The sequence below is a fragment of the Callithrix jacchus genome, chromosome 6, assembly GCF_049354715.1.
Source record: "Callithrix jacchus isolate 240 chromosome 6, calJac240_pri, whole genome shotgun sequence".
Classification (NCBI taxonomy): domain Eukaryota; kingdom Metazoa; phylum Chordata; class Mammalia; order Primates; family Cebidae; genus Callithrix; species Callithrix jacchus.
In genome coordinates, this window is record NC_133507.1 from 124,698,682 (window position 1) to 124,724,207 (window position 25,526).

The 25,526-nt window shown below is 38.2% G+C and overlaps 1 protein-coding gene across 45 annotated transcripts in view; it reads left to right on the forward strand.

The window, feature by feature from the left end:
- Positions 1-25,526, forward strand: part of ABI2 (abl interactor 2) — a 114,701-nt gene that overhangs the window by 79,690 nt on the left and 9,485 nt on the right. For 25 of the 45 annotated variants that reach the window (XM_008999244.5, XM_008999251.5, XM_008999245.5 and 22 more), the window contains 2 exons: positions 7,561-7,647; positions 12,791-12,964. In XM_008999244.5, the coding sequence (XP_008997492.3) occupies positions 7,561-7,647; positions 12,791-12,964 (261 nt within the window). The remainder of the gene's footprint in view (positions 1-7,560; positions 7,648-12,790; positions 12,965-25,526) is intronic. The other 20 variants (XM_008999247.5, XM_008999255.5, XM_035305376.3 and 17 more) reach the window with 1 other exon arrangement.

Sequence of the window (25,526 nt, forward strand, 5' to 3'; positions counted from 1 at the left end):
CCTCCTGAGTTCAAGTGATTCTCCTGCCTCACCTTCTGGATTAGGCTGGGATTACAGGCACCCACCACCATGCCCAGCTGAAATTTGCATTTTGTTGTAGAGACAAGGTTTTAATATGTTGTCCAGGCTGGTCTGAGACTACTGACCTTAAGTGATCCACCCACCTCAGCCTCCCAAAGTGCTGGGATTATAGGCATGAGCCACCATACCCAGTCTAAGTTCCATGTTTTATTGTCCTACCTACATGTTAAAAAAAAAAATCTTTTTCTAACCCCCCCCAAGTCATCTTTTTTTTTGGTGGGGAAGGAGGATGAAAGGATGTAATATAAAGTGTATGAAAGCCTAAGACCTAGTCAGTCTTTTATACTGTTATATCCTGGAATATTTCTCAGGAACTGTTTGTTGAATGCTAAATGAATCCCTTGTTCCTTTTTCCAAATCCCTCCACTGTTCTGGGTCCCTCTTGTAAATTAAATCCTCTGTTTGTAGTCCAACCAGTGCAAACCATAGTGTGAATGCCAACGGTCTTAATTGATATATACTTCTATATTTTTTTAATCACATTTAGTGTTTTTGGCTGTGCCATTCTTTTAAACTCATTCTGAACTTAAATTTTGACAAAAGTGCCCTTTTTATACATTCTCCTTTTAAACTATGTTTTCAAACCCACATCTGTTCAGGTGTTATTTATTTTGTATTTAAATTGATTTTTTCTTAAATTTTAGATTATAAAAATTTCAAATTTTAGATATAGCCTGTTTCCTAGTTCTGCTGAAGATGGGCTGTCTCCTTGGCTCTCTCAGAAGCCTAGACAATTATTGTTTATGGCCCTAATGCCCCTTGTTTATTCTTAAGTAGAATTTTGAAAGAATGATGTTAGTCCAAAATGGGTTGGTTCCATAACAGAGCTGAGAGCTGCTTCACTGTTAGAGCTTGAGACCAACTATACATGATATATAGTAAATATATGCTGGAATTTTTTTTTTTTTTGAGACAGAGTGTCCCTCTGTCGCCAGGCTAGGGTGCAGTGGCACGATCTTGGCTGCAACCTCCACCTCCTGGGTTCAAGTGATTCTCCTGCCTCAGCCTACCAAGTAGCAGGGACTACAGGCATGCACCACCACACCCAGCTAATTTTTGTATTTTTAGTCGAGATGGGGTTTCACCACGTTGGCCAAGATGGTCTCAATCTCTTGACCTTGTGATCCACCCACCTCAGCTTCCCAAAGTGTTGGGATTACACATGTGTGCCACTGGCCTTTTTTTTTTTTTTAATGGAGTCTGGCTTTGTTGCCCAGGCTAGAGTGCAATGGCACAGTCTTGGCTTACTACAACCTCCCCTTCCTGGTTCGAGTGATTCTCCTGCCTCTGCCTTCCAAGTAGCTGAGATTACAGGCACCCACCACCACTCCTGGCTAATTTTTTTTCTTTTTTTAATTTTTGAGGCAGAGTCTTTCTCTGTCACCCAGACTGGAGTGCGATCGCATGATCTTGACTCACTGCAACCTCCACCTCTCGGGTTCAAACGATTCTCCTTCCTTGGCCTCCCAAGTAGCAGGGATTACAGGCACCTGCCACCAGGCCCAGCTAATTTTTGTGCTTTTAGAAGAGACGGGGTTTCACCATCTTGGCCAGGCTGGTATTGAACTTCTGACTTCAAGTTATCCACCCACCTTGGCCTTCCCAAAGTGCTGGGATTACGGGCATGAGTCACTGTGCCTGGCCTGTACAGGGATATTTCATATTTTGTTCGTGTACGCTCCAAAATAGTCCTATGAGAACCCTGTAGGTAGAATTTATTTGAAGGCTGTTTAAGCACATATTTAAATGTATTTTAAAATACGTATTTCAGTAGTTTCTTTGTAAATCTGATTTTCACATGCTTGAAAGTCTGTTAAAGTAAAAATATCCCCACTTTAAGGAATGATTTTAATGAAAGTATTTTTCTCACTCATGGAAATAAGGTGAATTGGGATTGTTAGGCTTTCTGTGTAATGTGTGAGGCAGTGTAGTTGCACTTTTTTGTTTTTCTGTACTCTGCTCTATTAAGTTCTGCTTTGCATCTCCAGGGATTTGGTAACTGTTTAAAGTGGGTAACGACAGCATTGTTAGTTGGTTAATCAGAGTACTTTTTCCAAAATGAATTTTTTTTTAACTAAACCATTTTCTTGGAAAAGCTCTTTGTGCAAGACTTAATGCTTTGTGAATCAGTGTTCTAAGGCTGTTAGATGCATTTTTATTTTATATTCATTAGAATATTGTTTATGAGTCAAGTGCTGTGGCAGATGCCTGCAGTCCCAGCTACTCAAGAGGCTGAGTCAGGATCACTTGAGCCTAGGAGGTGGAAGTTTCAGTGAGCTGAGTTTGTGCCACTGTACTTCAGCCTGGGCAGCAGAGTGAGACCCTGTCTCAAAAAAAAAATTATGTAAGTCTCCTGTATTACTCCCACAGGCCCTGTGATTGTACCTATTTTTTTCCCCATATTTCCAATGAGAATATTTGTTGAGCTTTCTCAAGTAGCTAATTCTCTAATTTAACAACAACAACAACAAGAAAAGTGTTTTATGAGCTTTTTTTTTGTGTGTGTGTGTGTGTGTGTGATTGACAACTTGCCATGGTTGCATGCTTCTGAAGAAGTGAGCTGACAATCTGGGGAGGGATTCATGTGAATATAAATTCAGTGGGGTTCTGTAAGGTGTAAATCTAGCAGTGTTGTTACTATATTTGTTAATGTACAATTTGATCTGAGTTTGAAAAGGGGCAATTATAACAGAGGAGTTAAAATATGGAACACTCAGTATCTAGTGCCAAGTCTTAGGAGCACAATAATTGTTTTTGAATGAGATTATTTGAGAATCAAGTTATTGAAAGAACCCTTTGATCCGGGCAGAACTGAAATCTCTTTGGGTCTCATTGTTTCTTAATCTAATCCAGTCAATGAAATAGGAATACCAATTTATCATTCATCTTGCCAGTAGTAAGGGGGGGTCATAGAAACAGATAGAGCTGAATTAACAGTCTTTAAATGTAAATATGAAGCATCTTGGTGGTGAAGAAGAATATACATATATCTGCACGTTAAGTATTTATATGTATACTTACATAAACCTTGTTTGTTATGGAATCAATAATGTAACATTTGAGTATTGAAGCCTTTAGTAGAAAGTAGTCTGTATTTTACTGCTCATATTTTCTTAAAAGCTTTTGAAAAAATCTAGCTCATAAAGTGAATATTGGTTCCGAGAGATGTATCTGTATATAGCTCTGCGAGATATAGGAGTTTCTGAATGGGTATGCCGTTTCACAAAGAGAAAATGTCAGGCTTAATAACCCCTGAATGGTATTTAAAGCCACTAAAAAAATAGAAAACAATGTTGGGATGGTGCTATGGCAAAATAAAAGCCATATCACATATTCTTTAAATGATTAGCGAAGTTATAACATCACCATAAATGTCCAAAATGTCCAGAATACTGATGTGATGGGGCTTTAGCAAAGCATAAATAAGGAGCAGGAGCAGGAAGGTTCCCCCCCCCCAAAGTCTTGCTTTGTTGCCCAGGCTGGAGTGCAGTGGAGCAATCTCAGCTCACTGCAACCTCAACCTTCTGGGTTCAGGTGATTGTCCTGCCTCAGCCTCCCAAGTAGCTGGGACTACAGGTGTGTGCTACCACGGGCTCATTTTTTTTTTTTTTTTTAAAGAGACAGGGTTTCACCAGATTGTCCAGGCTGGTCTCCAACTTCTGACCTCAAGTCATCCACCTGCCTTGGCCTCCCAAGGTCCTGGGATTACAGGTGTGAGCCACAACATCCAGCCTAAATTCACTTTTACATACCTCTTGTTCTAAGTTGGTGTTCATGTTTAGAAAATATTACTTGCATGGGCTATATACTTACATGGGCTATATAAACTTACATGGGCTATATAACATGTATATGCCCTCTAAACGTGATGTTCAGTAATGGCTTTAGAAGTAGTATTTAGAGTGCTTATTTTGTCTGATATTCTGACAGTATTCAGATGAAGCCTTACACGGTCCAATAAGAAAATGTTGTGGTATCTGAATTAATTTGGACCATCTTGTTAAAGGTTTGCCCTGGAGAAAAGTAAAATTTGGGATGACCTTTGTAACCCCAAATGGAACTGAATTTTTGAACATGCCTTAGACTAGCTTTGAAAAAAATCTGACTTGTTACCAAGTTATTCTTTTAAGGAAGAACTGGGATTTATGTTTCCCTGGCTGCTGCTGGTTGACGTCTTTTTTTTTTTTTTTTTGAGATGGAGTTTTGCTCTTGTTGTTGCCCAGGCTAGAGTCCAATGGCGTGATATCAGCTCACTGCAACCTCTGCTTCCCAGGTTCAAGCAATTCTCCTGCCTCAGGCTCCTGAGTAGCTGAGATTACAGGTGCCACCATGCCCAGCTAGTTATTTTATTTTTAGTAGCAACAGGGTTTCACCATGTTGGCCAGGCTGGTCTTGAACTCCTGACCTCAGGTGATCCTCCCGCCTTGGCCTCCCAAAGTGCTGGGATTATAGGCATGAGCCATCGTGCCTAGCTGCTAGTGGACTTCTTAAAACCACTACGGCTTCAGATTTCTCGCTTTCAGAAGTAGAAAAGAAATAAGCATATTCATCTTAAAAACAAAAAGAAAAAAAAAAAAACCCTCAATCTACCCACAAAAAGACTACTGTAGGTTAAGCACCTGATCATTCTTTTTTAACTGAGTACCAAAAGGTCATTTTTTAAATATTTAGTAGAGAGACAGTGACTGAAGTAGGAAATTTCCCACTTCAGTGTTACGTAGAAGGTTAGGATATATGCCAACAGAAGAGGAGCATTTCATCTTTGATGTGAACATGTGCTGTGTCTCTACTCTTCTAGTGCCAGTTGCTGTCTGCTACTGTTTCTCAGTTTTATCTTTCTTGTCTGTGCTACCTTCTCTTTTCATTGTCTTCTGCTTACCCTTGGAAACAGGGTATTATAAACATCAACAGTTGTTCTAAGCCTCTGAGTGGGAAGCAGACACATAAGTCAAGGATTTACTGCCAGGAATTTTGACTTTAGGGAAAAACCTAACCAAAGTTGTCTTTTAAAGAAAGGTACCAATTTCTAAGGTTATACTCCTCTGTTCTTTGCATCTAGATACTCAAGATTATCTGCTTAACTCTTGTCTGTGCATTTATATGTTCTCCCTGCATCTATCCATAGCATCAATTCTAGATATTTTGCATAATCTCAACCCAAATGTATCAATCATATCATTCTCTCTCCCTGACTTACTTGTTTACCAGCCCATTTCTTTCCCAGTACTACCTACCAGGCTTAAAGTAGTTAATGGCATCTCCATCTTCATAGTTATGAAGGGTAAAACTCTTAAGAATGACCTTCAGCTTGTTGTTGCTCTCCTTGATATGCTTGCCAAATCATCAGTTGCCAGGTACTCTCTTCCCACACTTTTAAAGTTCCCTCCTTTTCTTTTCTAGAAACTGTCTTGATTTATTATGTGCCAGGCACTGGGTTAGGGTTTCCACAGCCATTGTCTTTTTTTTTTTTTTTTTAATCTTTGCAGCCACCGTGTGAAGTAGGTTGCATTATCTTGTTTTCACATCACATTTATGGAATAGTTAATTGACTAGCTATCCAAACAGCCGGGAAATGATAGATCAGAGATTTGAGGCTGGGTGACTTTAAAGTCCAACCTCTTTCCACTAAGGTCCAACCTCTTTTATCAGGCATGTAAGATCCTTCCCTATTTCATATCCTCCGTTGATATTTCTGCATGTTTTGCTTTCTCTTTGGGTATCTTTTCCTAGCCATATGGAAACATTCCTGGTCCTGTGAACTGGTTATGCTGTTTTATGCCTCTGAGTCTTTGCCCTCACTTGATTCTCTCAACTTGATTATCTTTCTCAACCCCTGTCAGCTTGGCAGACTCCTTTCTTCAAGTCCCTGCTGAGAGGTCATTTTACTTCTATTTTCAATAGAATGTGATCTCCTCGAGAGCAGGGACATGTTCATCTTTTTAGTTTTATTAGTCTTAACTGTATTATGGAGCTAATAGAGGGATTTTCTCTTTATAAGAAAATGCATTTTACCCATTCTAAAGGAAACTGTAACTGTAATCTTTTTTTTTTTGTCTCTTTAGTTTCCATGCATACCTGGCTTATTCATGCATTTATATATGTTAAACATTTGTTGACTGCTTACTAGTTCTGGATAGTGTGCCAGGTGATTGAGGTATAGGGGAAGACACCTTGGGAAGGAGAGTGAAATGATTTGATTAAGGCCAGCACTTTTTTTTTCCTTTATTTTTATCTTTTAATTTTTATTGCATTTTAGGTTTTGGGATACATGTGAAGAACATGCAAGATTGTTGCATAGGTACACACATGGCAGTGTGATTTGCTGCCTTCCTCCCCATCACCTGTATCTGGCATTTCTCACCATGCTCTCTCTCCCCAACTCTCCACCCCCCACTGTCCCTCCACTGTTTACCCCTGACAGACCCCAGTGTTTGATGCTCCCCTCCCTGTGTCCATGTGTTCTCATTGTTCAACACCCATCTATCAGTGAGAACATACGGTATTTGATTTTCTGTTCTTGTGTCAGTTTGCTGAGAATGATGGTTTCCAGGTTCATCCATGTCCCTACAAAGGACACGAATTCATCGTTTTTGATGAATTCCATGGTGTATATGTGCCACATTTTCCCTGTCCAGTCTATCATTGATAGGCATTTGGGTTGGTTCCAGGTCTTTGCTATTGTAAACAGTGCTGCAACGAACATTCGTGTGCATGTGTCCTTATAGTAGAATGATTTATAATCCTTTGGATATATACCCAGTAATGGGATTGCTGGGTCAAATGAAATTTCTGTTTCTAGATCCTTAAGGAATCTCCACACTGTCTTCCAGAAGGCCAGCACTTTTCTATATGATCAGGGAGGAAATGTATTTCCAATGAGTTGGGATTATGAAAAATTATGACATAGCACTTGAGTCTCAGAGGATGGTTTTGATACTGTTTTCCTAGCAGGTGTTTGCCACTTAGTAGGAAGTCAGTAAATATTTGTCTAATTAATGAATAAAGAATCAATGAACTTGCCTATTATTAGAGTAATAAGAAGTATACATTTAGAGTGTTGGGATATAATATTTTTTTTCTCTTCTGTATTGACAAACATTTAAACTTGTAACCTTCCGAGGTAAAATTCAGAAAACCACATCATGGTAATCTGCAGAAATTCTTTCCTTGAGAAGGCATGATGTTATGATATTAAAAAGATCAATTAGATGTTATATATAGATTGTTATATATACTTAACATATCTATGTATGATAAATGCTTCCTGTTGTAATTTTCAAAAACTTACTAAAAATTCCCCCAATACCTTGTTTTATATGTTAATGAGTTGTCCCTCAACAGGGGATCCTTAAGATCACTGGTAAAATGTTTGTGTGTAGTAGTTTCCCTCCTTTATGTGTTCATTTTAATGTATTATCCTTTCCTTTTAATGTAATTCGCCCTTATCCCTTATCCTCCACACCTTTTTTGTTTTTGCAGTATCTCTTGCTCCTCCTCCTCCCTCCATTCTACAGGTAACTCCTCAGTTACCTTTAATGGGATTTGTGGCCAGAGTCCAAGAAAATAGTAAGTTTATGTCTTCTTTATGCTGTAGATCAGATTATAGGCATAAAATGTCATTTATCTGTGATTGACTGGATAGTCATTCATTTGCTCATACTTCAAACATGTGAATACTATGAACAAGTCACTGTCTGAATGGCTAGTGGAGATAAAATAGAGAAATGTCCTACTTTTAAATAACTTAAAAACTAATAGTAAAGGTAAGAGAAATATATAATAAGGCACATGTAAGAAAAGAAAGATCACATCCAACTGAGGCGATATTCTTTAACCACTGGATATCCCATTCTTTTTCTCTGGGTTGCTCAGATAAGTGGTAGTCTAGTTCTTATCACTGGAGTTTTAGGGGTATTATTATAGGTGGTCTGAGAATCTTCCTTCAGTTTTGTGATTCCAGATAACAGGGCCATGCATGGTAGGGCTCAGAGGACCAAGCTGCCAGTCTGTCTCCCAAAAGGCCTCATAGGTTGGCAATGAATTTTCCTTGGCCTGCGGTCTAGTGTTGAGCCATGCAGAATCAGGTAACCAATTTTGTTGATACCTTGCGTCTTCTAGGAGACTGATGAAAAATCAGGAGACCTGTATCAACATTCAGTGAGGAATTGCTATCACAGAGACTAGTGAAAATATAGTCTGTATGATGGACGAATCCTCTTCTTGTGGGCAGTCTTCGTGCAGGGCCACATCACAGTCATAACATTGCATGATATGCATGACTCCGAACTAGGAGAATATTAATTAAAGATCTCATGTCATCAGACCAAAGTAGTCCAGTGTGTATATAACAAGGATGGATGACCTCACTAGTGGGATAGAAGTATTTGTAATCTGTGGCTTAGGTCTCCTGCTTCTTTGGAAATGGGCATTGCCAATACCAGAATGTAAGCTCTGTGAGAGCAAGAATTTTTGCCTTTATTACTTGGTCGCTGTTTCCCCAACACTTGGAAAAGCATCTGACACATACATAGCAGGCAATTTTGGTTCCCCCTTTTTTCTGCTTCTGTTGCTAAATGCCCCCCTTTTATCAGCATATTCTTCTAGATGTGTTTGTATTTTAACTTCTAGATGTGGTTGTATTTTAACTAATAATTCAGTCTTACTGGCCTCAGAGCTCAGTGTCTTTCACGTGCCTTTGCATCTCTATTTGCTAATTTCTGAAAATAGTATATTTTACTTACTTTTGTTTATTAGAAGGTACTCCATGAACACCTGTAATGTTTACCATACTGATTTCATAAAATGCTTTGTTAAATTTCAGAGCTATGTTCACATATAATTAGGTGTATTTCATATGTTTTAAATTATGCTATTTGGGGCCCACTCTTTCTTTAGCGTGGGTGTGACCCACACTGGCTTGAGGAGAAAACTGCCTCTTGGCAAGATTCAACTATTAATAGTTCAGCATGTGCCCAGCACAGCCATAGTGTGATCCTCTGCCAGGCTAGTGAGGTCAAATGTGGGATACAAGGTCATGTTCCCAGGTTTTAAAAAATGTCTGCTGCATCTAAACAGGGTAAGTACGAAGTAGAAAAGAATTTAATTACAGTACCAGAATTGACGGACTTTCCAAAGCTGGTTCCATTCTACGTACTTCATACAAGGTACAAAATCTAAGTAAATGTCATTACAGTAAAAGAGAATTTTCTCCCGTCACAAATCCAGTTTAATCACAGTGATTAATGAAGGTAGTCACTTGAATAATACCCTGGGCGTTTTTTCTGTTTTTACTCTTATGATGAGCTTGCACCTTAGAGAATTCTCCCAATCAATTGCTACTGCAAGTTCTGTGAGATGTTGTCATTTATTCTGAACAAAGTGGTTCTGAGCAGCGTTTGGAGTAGAGGCCAGATTTTGAAACTGATACAGTGAAGACTAATCCATTAATGAAACATGAATGTTTGTATAGCAACTAAGTAGTTATTTTCTTAGCAGAGAATGAGACTTGAAAGTTGAATAGGATTTAAAGCAGGATCTCACTGTTTTTTTGCCAGTCACCAGTGAAAGTTGCAAGCTTTGTAGAAACAGCAAAATGTTTCATGAACCAAATCTAAATATTGTTTTAATATAATATTAAAGTGCATGAGTATCAATTAAAGACTTAGAAATGTCTTAAGTAGATCATTGCAAAGCATTATTAAAGCACCACTACCTATATTTTAAAAGTCATTCCCTAATTTGACCACCCTATCACAATTGATTGCCTTTTGGATTAGTCTTTTTCATCTCTTCCTACAGTCATATATGTTTTTCATGTACACAATGTATTAAAATTGTGTATGAGGTGTGCTGTGACTAATTTTACAGACATGGCAGGACTTAAACATTCAAATAATGTTTAAGTCTTTAATTTCTTTAAAAACATTCACTTTGAAAAGATATGTATCTTTCTTTTGGAATTATCTTCAAAACTTTCCAGGTATATTATTTTGAAGATATTCCATGGTAGCAGATATTTACTCTGCATTAAGTTTGATGTTTGGAAGAAGTCTGGAATAATTTGTAACCAGTTGTAGTGACCCAGTTATACTGGGGTAAGAAGTACAGCTACGACCCTGTTATTCCCCTTAAAATGTTTCTTGGCTCTCCTTGGCTCTTTGGATAGAGTCCAAACTGCTGTAAGGCCCTTCCTGCCTCATCCTCTTCAGCTTCCTCATGAGTCTGGCTACTGAAATTCGGACAGTTCTTACAGAAAGTTTCTTGCTTTGTTTTGCCTTTGTGTGTGTGTGTGTGTGTGTGTGTGTGTGTGTATGTGACAGTCTCACTCTGACACCCAGGCTGGAGTGCAGTGGTGCCATCTCAACTCACTGCCACATTCCCTTCCCAGGTTAAAGTTACTCTCCTGCCTCAGCTTCAAGAGTAGCTGGGATTACACGTGTGTGCCACCACATGCAGCTAATATTTGTATTTTTAGTAAAGATTGGGTTTCACCATATTGGTCAGGCTGGTCAAGTGATCCACCTGCCTCAGCCTCCCAAAGTGCTGAGATTACAGGCATGAGCCTCCCTACCTGGCCTTGTTTTGTTCTTTATATCTGAGATGAAATGTCTTTCTCTATGCCATCCTACCTTCCCCCTTCCTCCCCATTAATGCTTACTCATTTTTCAGGTTTCAGGAAGTCTTTTCCTGACCCACATAACAAGTGTTGTTTATGCTCTGTGTTCCTGTAGTACCTTAAAACACACACTACACTCAATTGCAAATGAAGGTTTCGTTGTTCATGTCTCCATGACTTCTACCCACTGCCCTTTTCTCAGTGCTGAGCATAATATCTAGCCATATTAGTTAATGTTTGCTGAATAAATAGTATGAAGCATACTTGAAGGTTTTTGAATTTATGTCATTTCATAGTAGTGTAGCTTTTAAGATAATAGGCATTGGAATTTTTTCCACCTACTTTCTGTTGGAATACTTAATCTTGGAAAGCCAGTCTCCACATCTATAAAATGAAAAACACCACCTCCCACTGTAAAGATGAAATGAAATAATGCATTACAAAGGTCTAGCTGAACATGGAACGTTTTAAGTCAATTGTGGTGGTTTATTAAACTGGCAGTTACAAGGAAAGTAAAAATGAACAGTGGAAGCATCTTTGAGTAATTTTGTAGTGTCATTTCTCAAGGTGATTGTTTTTAAAGTTCCTTTGGATCTGTGGTTCTGTGCAATTGTTTAAAGTCCGTCTTTTTATCTTACAAATGGAAATAGGACACATTGCTTTTTCACCCAAGTATATAGTAAGTCACATATCTATATCTTTTGTTTGTTAATAAAAACTATTAGGATGAAAGATGTTCTGTTTAATGACTGAAGTTTTAAAGTTTATAAAGTAGATCAGTATAGAGGGGGCACAGCAGATGGGAAGAATACTGAGATAAGACAGAAGCATGGTGTTGCTGTGGCTGCCTCCCACCAGGAATCAGCAATCTTCAAAAATCCATTTAATTCAATTAGTAGACTTACATTAGAAATACTAAATAAATAGGATTGCTCAGAGGATCACATCTATACTGGTACCTCCTAAATGAGAATTAGTGCTGTTCATTAAACCTGAGGAGCTGATAAACACAGGTTTATTCATTTCATTGTGTTCAGCTGTGCTCAAGTATGTACCAACTATTTTGAAAGGTTAAGTCTCTGAGTTTGAAGATAATTTTTTTGATGTTACTGTGTATCGGTATCAGAGCTGTGGAAGCAGAACTCCATGGGAGATGTTTTAAATTACTCTGCTAGTATGCTTGGACATTTAGCCTGAAGAAATTCTAAATGATAAATTAGTCTGAACTAGAACAAATTCTATAAGTAAACAAACATCTTCATAGATGAAGTTAACCAAGTTTGTTATTTTTTTCCTCTTGAATTTGGTATTAGAAAAATTCATTAAGAAGAAAGTAGTGGATTACTAAAATTTTACTATTCCCTGGATTCATTCTAATTTAAGTGAAAAAAGATTTTAAAAATCTGTGAAATATGGTTTTCATGATCAGTATTTCTGATAACTTTTCCTTGAAAACAGTGTAAAGCTCAGCTATATTGTACCGATCTCTGTTTTGTTTGTTTCTGCTGTTTTTGAGATGCAGTCTTGCTCTGTGGCCCAGGTTGGAGTGCCGTGATCTCAGCTCACTGCAACCTCCATCTTGCCTGTTCAAGCAACTCTTGTGCCTTGGCCTCCTGAATAGCTGGGATTGCAGGCACCTGCCACCATGTGCAACTAATTTTTATATTTTTAGTAGAGACAGGGTTTCACCATGTTGCCCAGGCTGATTGCGAACTCCTGACCACAGGTGATCCACCTACCTCGGCCTCCCAAAGTGCTGGGATTACAGGTGCCAGCTACTGCGCCCAGTCATACTGATCTCTTTGAAAAGAGGATTTGTATTAGAATAAACAGGTTCCAGAGGCTCAGTTAATAATTATTTTTGTCTAAACTTTATTCAGTATCCATTAGCACTAATCCAAGGGCAAGAGAGGGAGAATATCATTCTTGGAGCTCTGGAACATTATAGTTGGTGGGAAGACTTCTCTTGCTCACTCATTTTTTGAAAGAATATTTTCAAGTCTAGGTTTATATTCCATGAACCTAGAAGCTTGGATGGGAAATACTAAACTTCGCATAATGTATAGTTTTGTTGTCAGCCTGCTGTGTTCTTAGTTTCAGATACACCACCTCCACCGCCACCTGTGGAAGAACCAGTCTTTGATGAGTCTCCCCCACCTCCTCCTCCCCCAGAAGATTATGAAGAGGAGGAAGCAGCTGTGGTTGAGTATAGTGATCCTTATGCTGAAGAGGACCCGCCGTGGGCTCCACGTTCTTACTTGGAAAAGGGTAAGGTTCAGAAGGGTATCTGGACAGATGGGAAGAAACCTCTACATAGAACTAATGAAATTTGCTGGTACTGAAGAGAATCTTGTTTATTTTTTGCTAAGTGAAGTTTTATTTATTTGTATTTGTGCCTTTTTATTTAGTTTACAAGGTTCATGATTTTAAAAGTTACACTGGTAAAATTCTGTGAATATTTGATTTTTAAAAAGTGATGGTTACCTATATTGTTCCTATTGGACATGTTTTTTTCTGGTTTCTGTAAGTAGTTTTCTGTTTCCTTTCGCCTCAGGAAGATTATTTTTTTCACCTCATTATTCCTACCTCCATGCTTTAGAACATTACTTTGTGTCACCTTTTAATTGGATACTTCAGTTTAAATGTCTCCATATGAAATACTCTGTTCCACGGAATAATGGTTTCTCAGTTTCTTTGCCAAGTAATATTGGACATTTCTTTTAGTGAAAAGTTTCTTTGATATTAGCTAACTACAGTGTAGCACTTTGGGACACAAGCTTTCAAATTCATCAAGACTAATCAGCTCAGAAAAAAATGTGTCCTGTTTGGAAGGAATTTTTCTTTTAAGAAAATCAAAGCTTCTAACCCACTGGGTCTCAAAGTTAGCTACACATTAGAATCACTTGGAGGACTTTTATAAAGAAATAAATAGTCTTCCACTTAAAGCCAAGAGAGAGCAACAGTAATCAGGTTTACCCTCCCTTCTAAAACAGGAATTTTAAAAAAAGCCCCGCAAAATAATGGTTTTCAGACATTGAACAACAGGCGCTGGTAGGCTCTGACCCCCAGAAAGAAGGAAATGATTTTTTCTCTTATGTAGCTACTATAAATGTCACATGTGATCAAGAAAGTAAAAGAAAACATGAACATGAGAGAGACGTGGAGTATATCTTTAAAAAGAGAAAGGGAAACCCACATATTTCTGGAGATAAAACACACTGCAGAGGAAAGTATTAGCAACCTTGATGCCATGACAATAGAAACTATCCAAAATAAGGCACAGAGAAAAAAGGGGGGAAAAAAGGCAAAAGGGAAAACATAGCAATAGATAATGTAAGACAAGATGAACTAGTCTTTATATATGTATAATTGGAGTCCCCAGGAGATGTGAAAGAAAAAAGATATGAAACCATCATAGAAAAAAATGTTTCCACATTTGATGAAAACTATCTTATGTATTGCTACCTAACAAATTATTCCCCAAATTTAGTGGGTTAACAAATTATTCCCAAAATTTAGTGATTTAAACAGAACATACATTATTTCCAGTTTCTCTGCATGGCCCACCTGGGCCCTCTGATTCAGAAATTCTTAACATGGCTGCAGTCAAGGTATCCAGCTGAGGCTGCAGTGATCTCAGGGCTTGACTGAGGAAGACTTTACTTCATGTTCACTCGTGGCTATTGGCAGGATTTAGTTCCTTGTGGGTTGTTGGCCTAGGGCCTCGGTTTCTTCACTGGCTGTTGGCCAGAGGCTGCCCACAGTTCTGGACCACGTAAGCCTCTTTGCAGAGCAGCTCACAACATGGCAGCTAACAGAATGAGCGAGCAAGAAGAGCTAAAAAGAGAATGTAGGCAAGACACAGTCTTTTTTTCGCCTAATGTCAGAAGTGACGACCTGTCATTTTTGTCATTTTCTGTTCATTAAAGCAGGTTAATAGGATCAGTCAACACTGAAGGGGTAGGGATTACATAAAGGCATGAATACTATGAGGCAGAAATGACTGGGAGTTGTCTGCCACAGAACTATAAACTGGAAGAGCCAAGAAGTTCAGTAAACCCCTAATAGAAGAAACAAAGAAAATCTTGCTAAGGCACATCATAATCAATTTGCTAAAAAAACAGATAATCTTACAGATAATCAGAGAGAAAATAACACATTACATACAGAGGAACAAAGATAAGAATGCATAGTTCTCAGGGCCGGGCGCGGTGGCTCACGCCTGTAATCCCAGCACTTTGGGAGGCCAAGGCGGCCTTGATCACGAGGTCAAGAGATCGAGACCATCCTGGTCAACATGGTAAAACCCCGTCTCTACTAAAAACACAAAAAAATTAGCTGTGCAGGGTGGCGCGTGCCTGTAATCCCAGCTACTCAGGAGGCTGAGGCAGGAGAATTGCCTGAACCCAGGAGGTGGAGGTTGCGGTGAGCCGAGATCGTGCCATTGCATTCCAGCCTGGGTAACAAGCGAAACTCCATCTCAAAAAAAAAGAATGCATAGTTCTCATCAAAAAGCTATTAAGTCAGAGATTGAGCAAAATGTTTAAAGTAATGAAGGGAAATGTCAACCCAGTGTCCTTTTCTTAGCAAAAAATCCTTCCTAAATTAAAGATCTTTATAGACCAAAAACAGAAAGGGTGTATATGAATTAATAACTTGTAGATATATGCTAAGAGATACTAAAACTTTTCCAAGTAAAAAGTGATAGCAGATGAAATCTTAGGTCTACAAGAAGAAGTGAAGAATAAATGGTAAATACCTGGGTAACTATAAAGACATTTCCCCATATCTTAGTCTCTTTTGAAGATCACTGATATAAATAATAAAATAATTTATTATTTAGAGTGAATACAAAAGTAGCTTTACTAGCATAAATAATGAGTGAGGGAAACAAAAGTATAGTCCCCCCTTAATACACTTGGGATTGGTGCCATGACTCCCCAAGGTATACCAAAATTAATGTATTCTCAAGTCCCTCAGCCCTGTGGAACCTGCATATACATAAAGTTGGCCCTCTGTAATACATGGGTTTTGCATCCTACAAATACTATATTTTTTATCTGCATTTGGTTGAATCCACATGTAAGTGGACCTATACAGTTCAAACTCATGGACCTATACAATTTAAGGGTCAACTGTATACTCATGTAATGTTCATATACCACCTATGATGTAGAATGCTCTTTGAAAATAGAGTGAGATAAAGATATATATTGCAAACCTTGGAATAAGCAATGAGAACAAAGAAAACAGAGGTTTAGCAAATACACAAGTAGGGAATATAAAATAGTTCAAAAGAGGCAGAAAAAATGAAATGAATTTGAACAAGATAGATTAAAGGACACCATATATAGATCCATGCTAGCTATTCATTTCTCTGGGGTTCCTCCCATGTATATATGAGGTATACATGTTAATAATGGTGGCTCACGCCTGTAATCCCAGCACTTTGGGAGGCCAAAGAGTGTAGATCACCTGAGGTCAGGAGTTTGAGACCAGCCTGGCCAATGTGGTAAAACCCTATCTCTACTAAAAATACAAAAATTAGCTGGGCTTGGTGGCGTGTGCCTGTAGTCCCAGCTACTCAGAAGGCTGAGGCAGGAGAATTGCTTGAACCTGGGAGGTGGAGGCTGCAGTGTGCTGAGATCGTGCCACTGCATTCCAGTCTTGGTGAGAGAGCAAGACTCCATCTCAAAAAAAAAAAAAAAATTTTTTTTTAAACCCACCATATCAATAATTGCATCAGATATAAAATGTTTAAAGAAGCTGAATTGAAGGGCAGAGATTGTGAGATTGGATTAAAAGAACCCCAATTGTTATATACTGTCTACAAGAAATCAATTTTTAAATGTAAGGATACTTTTGGGCAAAAATAAAAAGAATGGAACATTTATCAAAAGAAAGCTGGAATGGCTCTATTAATAAGAAGCAAAGTATATTTCAGAGCAAGGGATATAACCTGCAATAATGGATTGGCATTTCATAATGATAAGAGAGTTATTTAATAAAGAGGATATCAACAATCTTATAAATATATGCATACCTAATAATTGAGTTGCAAAATACATGAAGCAAAAATAGATAAACCTGAAAGGAAAAAAATACAAGTTACAGTTAGAGATTTCAACAGTCCCCTCTAAACTGAGAGAAGAAACAAAATCAGTAAGGATTTAGAAAGACTTGAATAATACCACATTCTCTCATTGAAATTTAGGGGTCATTTCATCTAGTAACAGCAAGAATGCACTTTCTTTTCAAGTGTATGTATGCACTGAATGTATTTCACTTATATAGACCATATTCTGGGCTATAAACAAAAGTCTCAAATGTAGAGGATTGAAATAATACAAAGTATGTTCTCCAAACACAATAGAATTTATAAACAAACAACAGAAATATAGCTGGGAAATCCCAAAATATCTAGAAACTAAACAACACACTACTAAGTAATTAGTTCAAAGAAGAAATCACAAGAGAAACTAGAGAATATTTTTAACTTAATGAAAATAAATATACAATATATCAAAATGTGTAGGATACAGTATTTAGAGGAAATTCATAGCATTGAATGAGTATATTAGAAGAGAAGGCTTTATAGGAGAGAAGATGCAAGTTACCATGATTAGGAATGAAAGGATACAACATCACAGAGTCTACAGATACTAAAAAGATAATAAGGTTATCCCTACACATTTAGCAACTTAGATGAAATGGATCAGTTCTCTAAAAGACACAAACTACCATGCCAAAGCATACTGAAAAAGAAATAGGTTAAAAAAAATAGGTAACCTGAATAACACTATATATTTTGAAGAAATTGTGTTTATAGTTTAAAACCTTCCCACAAAGAAAACTCCAGGCACAGATGGCTTCACTGGAAGTTCTATCAACCTTTTAAGGAAAAAATAACAATACTATATAAACCTTTCCAGTAAATAGAAGTGGAGATGATACTTATCACCTGGCTTTATAAGGCCAGCATTACCTTGATACTAAAATTACAGATGTTATGAAAGAGAAAACCACAGATTATTATTCCTCAGACACAGACACACAAATTCTTAAGATTTTTACACATGAAATCCAGCAATACATGAAAAGGATAATACGTCATGACTAAGTGGAATTTATAACAGGAATGCAAGGTTAATTTAACATTTGAAAAATCAGTGTACATAATTCACCATCTTCACAAATTAAAAAGAAAAAACATAGAATCCTTTCAGTTGACACAGAAGTTACTTGATAGTACACAATTCCTATCCATGACAGAAATTCTAGAAAATTAGGAATGGAATGGAACTTCTTCAGCCTGATCAAAGGTATCTGTGAAGAACCTGCAGCTAATATTAAAGAACCTGCAGCTAATATTATACTTAAGTATGAAGACTGAATGGTACCCCTTCCAAGGTCAGGTATAAGGTGATGATGTCTGCTCTCATCTTTCCTATTCAACATTCAGAGGTGTCAGTTAGTGCAATAAAGCCAAACAATATATATCATTTGCAGATCTGTAGAAGATACGATCTTGTATGTAGAGAATCCTAAGAAATCTACTAAGAAGCAAGCTTGGGCCAGGCCCGGTGGCTCACGCCTGTAATCCCAGCACTTGGGGAGGCTGAGGCGGGTGAATCACAAGGTCACGAGTTCAAGACCAGACTGGCCAACATGGTGAAATCCCGTCTACTAAAAACTACAAAAATTAGCTGGGCATGGTGGCTTATGCCTGTAATCCCAGCTACTTGGGAGGCTGAGGTAGGAGAATTGCTTGAACTGGGACCTGGGAGGCAGGGGTTGCAGTGAGCGAAGATTGCACCACTGCACTCCAGCCTGGGCTACGGTGCAAGACTCCATCTTTAAAAAAAAAAAAAAAAAAGGCAAGCTTATGGCTGAGCATGGTGCACACCTGTAATTCCAGCACTTTGAGGCTGAGGTGGGTGGATCACTTGACCCCAGAAGTTTGAGACCAGCCTGGGCAATATGTCAAAATTCGATCTCTACCAAAACCAAACAAAAAACTGCAAAAATTAGGTGGGCATCTTGGCACATGCCTATAGTCCTAACTACTTGGGAAGCTAAGGTGGGAGAATCTCTTGAGGTTGGGAGGTAGAGGTTGCAGTGAGTCAGAATCGTGCCACAGCACTGCAATCAACAATAAAAAAATAAAAAAATTAGCTGGGTGTGGTGGCACATGCCTGTAGGCCCTGCTGTTCAGGAAGCTGAAGTAGGAGAATAGCTTGAGCACAGGAGGAGGCAGAGGATGCAGTGAGCTGAGATTGTGCCACTGCACTCCAAACCCATGCTTATTAGTAAGATTGAAGGCTACTAAGTGATTATACAAGATTAATTGCATTTTTATATGCTAGCAACAAAAAATTTGAGATTGAAATTTACAAATAGATACCATTTATAACATAAAAAATATGAAGTACTTGGGATTTAATAAAATATATGCAAGGCCTATATGACAAAACTGTAAAACATTAAGGTAAGTTAATGACGGCCTTAAGTTAATTGAGACATGTACCGTGATCTTTGATCATTATGGTTAAGAGACTGATGTTCCTCACATTGAACTACAGATTGAATGCAATCCCTATAAAAATTCCAGCAATCTATTTTAGAGAAATTGACAAGGGATTCTAAATGTTATATGGAAATGCAGAAGACTTAATAGTCAAAACAATTCTGAAGAAGAAGAATGTTGGAGGATTTAAACTACCTGATTTCAAGGTTATCTGAAGCTTCAATATTCAAGACAGTTAGTGCTGGTATAATTGTAGAAACAAAAATCAATGGAGTATAACATAGAACCCAGAAATCCGTATGTTTCGATAAAGGTGCCAAAGGTAATTCAGGGGGTGAGTTGGGGAGTGGGGAGGGAGGATAGTGTTTTTAACAAATATTTCAAGAAAATTGGATATCCACTTGGAAAACATGGAACTCCACCCTTACTTACCCTATATAAAAATTAACTTGAAGTAGATTTTAGACCTGAATGTAAAAACTAAGCTATAAAATGTCTGGAGGACAATATAGGAGGAAATTTTTGTGATTTTGGATTATGAAAAACATTGTGTAGAGAACACATAACAAACATGAAGCATAAAAGAAAAAAACGATAAATCTCAAATGTTTTGTCAAAACAGTGTTAAGAAAATGACAAAGCAAGCCGTAAACTGGGAAAAAATTTTTGAAAAATAACTCAGTAAGGAGACAACTTGTAGAAAAAGAAAAAGATTGAAGTACATTTCACCAAATCGATGAATGAGTGGGAAATAACATATGAAAAGATGCCCAACATTATTAGTTATTAGGGAAATGCAAACTAAAGCTACAGTGAACCAAACTAAATACTACTATTAATACATACCCTCTGGAATGGCTGCGGTTAAAAACACTGACAGTAAGTGTTGGAGGGCATGGTGAAATTTGAACTATTAAACTTTGCTGGCGAGAATGTAAAATGTTTCAGCCACTTGTTGGCGGTTTACTAAGAAGTTAGACATATTAGACCATCTGATCTGGCAATCCCTTTCTGTGTATTTACTTAAGAGGTATGGAGACATATGTTCACACAAACACTTAGACTCAGATGTTCATAGCTGCTTTGTTTATAATAGCCAATACCTGGAAACAACCCAGATGTTTTTCAACTGGTGAGTAATTCTGGAATATCCATCCAATCAATGGAAAGCTACTGAGCAGCAAAATGGAATAGACTACTTGTATAGGCAGCAATATGGATGGATCTTAAAAGTGTTATGCTAATGAAAGAATCAAGACACAAAAGACTCATACTTGGATTCTACCTAAAAGAAATTAGATCAGTGGTTTCCGGGAACAATGGCTGGTGGGTGAAGGAAGCTTCACCCCACATTGGGGCATAGGGGAACCTTTGCCATGATGGACATATTCTATATGATGATTGTCATGATAGTTATATAGTTGTGTACATTTGTTAAAACTCATCAAACTCTACATGTAAGTGGTTGTGTTTCTGTCTGAATTAACACCTTTAAAGGAATTTTAAGGGGAAAAAATGATGCCCAAGTTACACGGGTGTGCGGCCCTGGGCATTGACACATTTTACAAATTCCCTAGCTCTAGGCAAAGTGATGACAGTTTGCAACTCTGAAGAACCAACTTAGATTATTCCTTAGGAGAAAAGTACAATGAAAGGTTTGCTTTTAAAAAATCACCTCTCTATGGACATGTAAAAATCTGAGGGACTTTAAGAGAAGAAAGTAAGCTTTTCTGTCCAACTAACTCTTTTTAAAAAGTTGAAAGAATATGGCTGAACCATTCCCTAAGATGTTTTCAAAGTTTGGCTTAATCTCTGGTAAGTTCAAGTCTTTCAAAACATGAACACCAAATAAGCCCCACTTTTTATATCCTTCTTGACAAGTAAGCAAAAACAACTGTGCTTAACTTGTGATTGCTCTTGTGAGTGTGCATAAGTGTTAAGGCTGTTGCCTGATGACTCATTTTGTTGCCTGAGATCTCAAGATCTGGGTCTTAACCCTGCCTGTGTATTAGAGTCACCAGAGGAGCATTTTATATGTCTAGACCTCCATACCCATTAAATCAGAATCTCTGGAAGTAGGACCCAGGCATCAGACTTTTTAAAAGTTCCCCAGGTAATTCCAAGGTTGAGAACCACTGCCATAGGAAAAGGTTTATTGTAATCATTGATCACTGCTCCTACTAGCCAAGTGGGGATAATGTATGTAAGTATGCATCTTGGTTCAACTTGAGAACAGATATTTTCATGTATTATTATGTGCCTGGCATAATGCAAGACTTACTACATATGTAAAGTGGTCTCCCCATTTTGCAAACTAGGAAATTGAAGTTCAAAGATAATTTAAAATGTTATAGAATGTAGCAGACAGTGTTACACTGTTACAGAAAAGACTGTGTCATAATAGTTATTATAAAAGAAGCTAATATTTATATATTTACCATGTACAGGCCATGTGCTATGTATTTTATGTGGATTACCTTGTTTAATATAATAATGCTTTGGGCCAGGCCCGAGGGCTCACGCCTGTAATCCCAGCACTTTGAGAGGCTAAGGCGGGTGGACCACGTGAGGTCGGGAGTTCAAAACCAGCCTGATGAAACATGGAGAAACCCCGTCTCTACTAAAAAGACAAAATTAGCTCAGCATGGTGGACATGCCTGTAATCCCAGCTACTCAGGAGGCAGGAGAATTGCTTGAACCCCGGAAGTGGAGGTTGCAGTGAGCTGAGATTGTACCATGCACCCCAGCCTGGGCAACAAGAGCGAAACTCTCTCTCTCAAAAAAAAAAAAAAACAACAAAAAAAAAACCTTGAAATGTTAGCTGTATTATAATTCCCATTATATAGTTGAATAAAAAGCAGCCTAGGAAAGTTAAGTATATACTGTAAACTATAAAAGTGTTAGAATTGGGATTTGACTAGGTGGTTTAACTGTAGAGCCCACACTCTGAACCACTGTCCTAAACTTGAGCTCTAGCATCTGGTAGATCTAGGATTGTCTCGGCTTTACAGTTTATGAGCATTAAGTTCTCCCTGGGAACAACTTCTTTACTGCCTATTTTATATCTCTTTTATAAAGCCATCTGTTCTTTTGTTCTTCTGGTTCAGTGATACAACTTTAGCTAAGAAGTATAAATGATCTATAGGAATTGTCAGATAACATTTCTGTCTTCACAAGACTGACAGTCCCTTATCTGGTTCATCTTCGTACCTCTAAAAGTCAGCATGGATGCTCTATTAATGGTTGTTTAAAAATAAATAGTGCCATTAATTCTTTCTGGGGAATTCCTAGAAGGCTTCTTAGAGGACATGGCGTTTGTGGTGCCTTGAAGGATGAATAGGAGTTTCTCAGGCAGAGAAGAGAGAAAGGAGAAGGGTCTTTCAAGCTGAGGGAATCCCCTGAATGAGAGGGCATGGCTGTTTGGGGCAGAGCAGTGTCCAGTGCCTGAGGGCGGGGGTGGGTTATAGGGAGAGAGAGTGATATGAGCACACAAAGGAAGTAAGTTGTAATTAGGTGGTGTGTGGCCAGGAATTGCCATGCCAAGGTGTTGGATTTAAAAAAAAAATGGCAGTGGAGGATTTTAAGAAGGTTAATGATAATATCTCATGTACTTATGTAACTTTTTTTGGCGATACCTGATAATAGCATAGCATGCATTGGAGAGGGAAAGTCGGAGTTGTAAAGACCATTTTGGATAAATTTTGAAGCAAGAGATAAGGGTTTCGACCGAGGTAGTGGTGCCGAAAACATTGTTCACATAAATAAGCAGATGTAAATAGGAAGATTTTTCACTTGACATTGTCACTCCACTTTTTAAAATCCTTCAGAGTTAATTGCCAAAAATCAAATAACCTATCTTCAAAAATCATGTTTGATGATGTATCATCAATGTCTTTTCTTACTTATTAAAAACAAAAGAATGGAGCCACCTGACTTGCAAATGCATTAGGTTACTCAGTCGGTGGAGTGATTCTTTCAATGCCAACACCATTATTTTGAATGCTCCCTTTGGCACTCAGTGTTTTGTACTTTTTAAGACAGTCCACCACTATACTGTTCTTAAGTAGAGGGACAAAAAAATAAAGTTTTATGAGTTTTATGACTTTTATGACTTATTAACTGAAGGTATGATCTCAAGCAGATCAATTTTAGGAAGCCGTACTTATAAGATTAGAAAATCTAGAAAGAGAGCTAGGTGCATGCAGTGGGTCATACCTGTAATCCTAGCACTTTGGGGGGCTGAGGCTGGCAGATTGCTTGAGACCAGCCTGGGCAACATGGCAATACCCCCATCTCTACAAAAAATAGAAAAATTAGCTAGGCATGCCTGTAGTTCCAGCTACTCTGGAGGCTGAGGTGGGAGGATCACCAGAGTCCAGGAGTTTGAAGGCTGCAGTGAGCAGTGATTGCAGCACTGCACTCCTACCTGGGCAATAGAGTAAGACCCTGTCTCAAGAAAATCTCTAGTCTCTCTAAAACTATCTGCTACCCATACTGCTTTCTAAGTAGGTTTTCTAAATCTTCAGGTACCCTGAGTCATAAATGTACTCCATTTTACAGATGGGTACACTAGGGTAGTGACCATGATGATGGAGAGAAGTGTTGGGATTTGAGAGATTTAAGAGGTGGAATTAACAGGACTTGGGGGTGTGCAGGAAGGTGAGTGAGTAAGGGGAAGGCAAAGATGACTCCTAGTTTCCTGGCTTCACATAAACTTAACGAGTAATAAGAGAACTCTGAAAAGACACTGTCATGGAAGCCATGGAGGAAAATGTCAAGAAGGGGCCATAGGTAATCATCATGGCCAAACACTACAGGAACATTAGGAAAAGAACTGGGAAGAGACTCAAAAGTAGAAGGCTGTTTTTTTTTTCAAGTAATAGTTTCATTAGAGAGGTAGGGGCAGAAGGAATATGGTATTAGTTAAGCAGCATTATTTTCATAGAAACAGCATCTCCAGGAGGTTCAAAACATTTCTTAGAATGCACTGTTAAGTGGTTTAACCAACTCTTCATTGATAGTGTCCAGGTTAACTTTGCATCACCTCAGGGCAGGTTGTAACATAAATTCCAAAGTATGTTAAATGAAGTGTTGCTGACTTCAGATGAACTTTTCATTTGCCATATAAATGGTGTCAACTCACAATATGTAATTTAATACAAACGACATATTGAAATGGATAATCTTGCTAGCATTCTGATTTTTCCAGTGGCTTGCCAGTTTAGGGTACTTAATTGCTAGGCGTGCTTGCAATATTTGCCCTACAATATTTGGTAGTCAGTCTTTTTAGTTCAGATCGTCACTTCTATGTAACAGTCTCCTTTCGGACCTTTTGTGGTACGTTGTTGTTACTTTACTATCACCTTATTTCCCCCCAATATGTAATTAAGTTATATTTATTACTGACTCTGTAGTTGAATAATGTAGAATGTAGATGTATTTGGAAGTATCCAAAAAGCTAGGCCTTGTGTTGGATGATAGGGTTACACAGAGATGAGTAAGTGATGGGTTCTTACCTCCAGGAGTTTATAGTGTAGAGAGTTTTATGTTTAGATCGCTGTTCTTTGTTTCAATTTACTTATTTTATGAGAGAGAAGATAATCTTGGTCTTTTTTTTTTTTTTTTTTTGAGATGGAGTCTCACTCTGTTACCGAGGCTGGAGTGCAGTGGCGGGATCTCAGCTCACTGCATCCTCCACCTCCTGGGTTCAAGTGATTCTCCTGCCTCAGCCTCCTAAATAGCTGGGACTACAGGTGCCTGCCACCACACTGGCTAATTTTTGTATTTTTAGTAGAGGTGGGGTTTCACCATATTGGCCAGGCTGGTCTCAAACTCCTGACCTCGTGATCTGCCCGCCTCTGCCTCCCAAAGTCCTGGGATTACAGGCGTGAGCCACCACACCCAGCCCAGTTGGGTCCTTTTCTAATGGTATGATACCATTATTCATTGTCTTTTAGTCTGCAGCATACTTCATATAAAATTATACGATTATAATTAGAAGGCCAAGCTCAGTGTATATTTTTCCCTGGAGTGAAAAATGAATATTCTTTTAAAATTTCTTTAAAAAAATTTTTTTAATTACTTATTATGTGTTTTAGAGACAGGGTCTTGTTCTGTCACCTGGGCTGGAGTCAGTGGTGCATTCACTGCTCACTGCAGCCTCAACTTCCTGGCCTCAAGCGATTCTCCTGCTTCAGCCTCCCAGGTAGCTAGGATCACAGATGTGCACCACCATGCCTGGCTAATTTGTTGTTTCTGTGTGTTTTTTTTTTTTTTTTTGGTTTTGTTTTTTTGTTTGTTCAT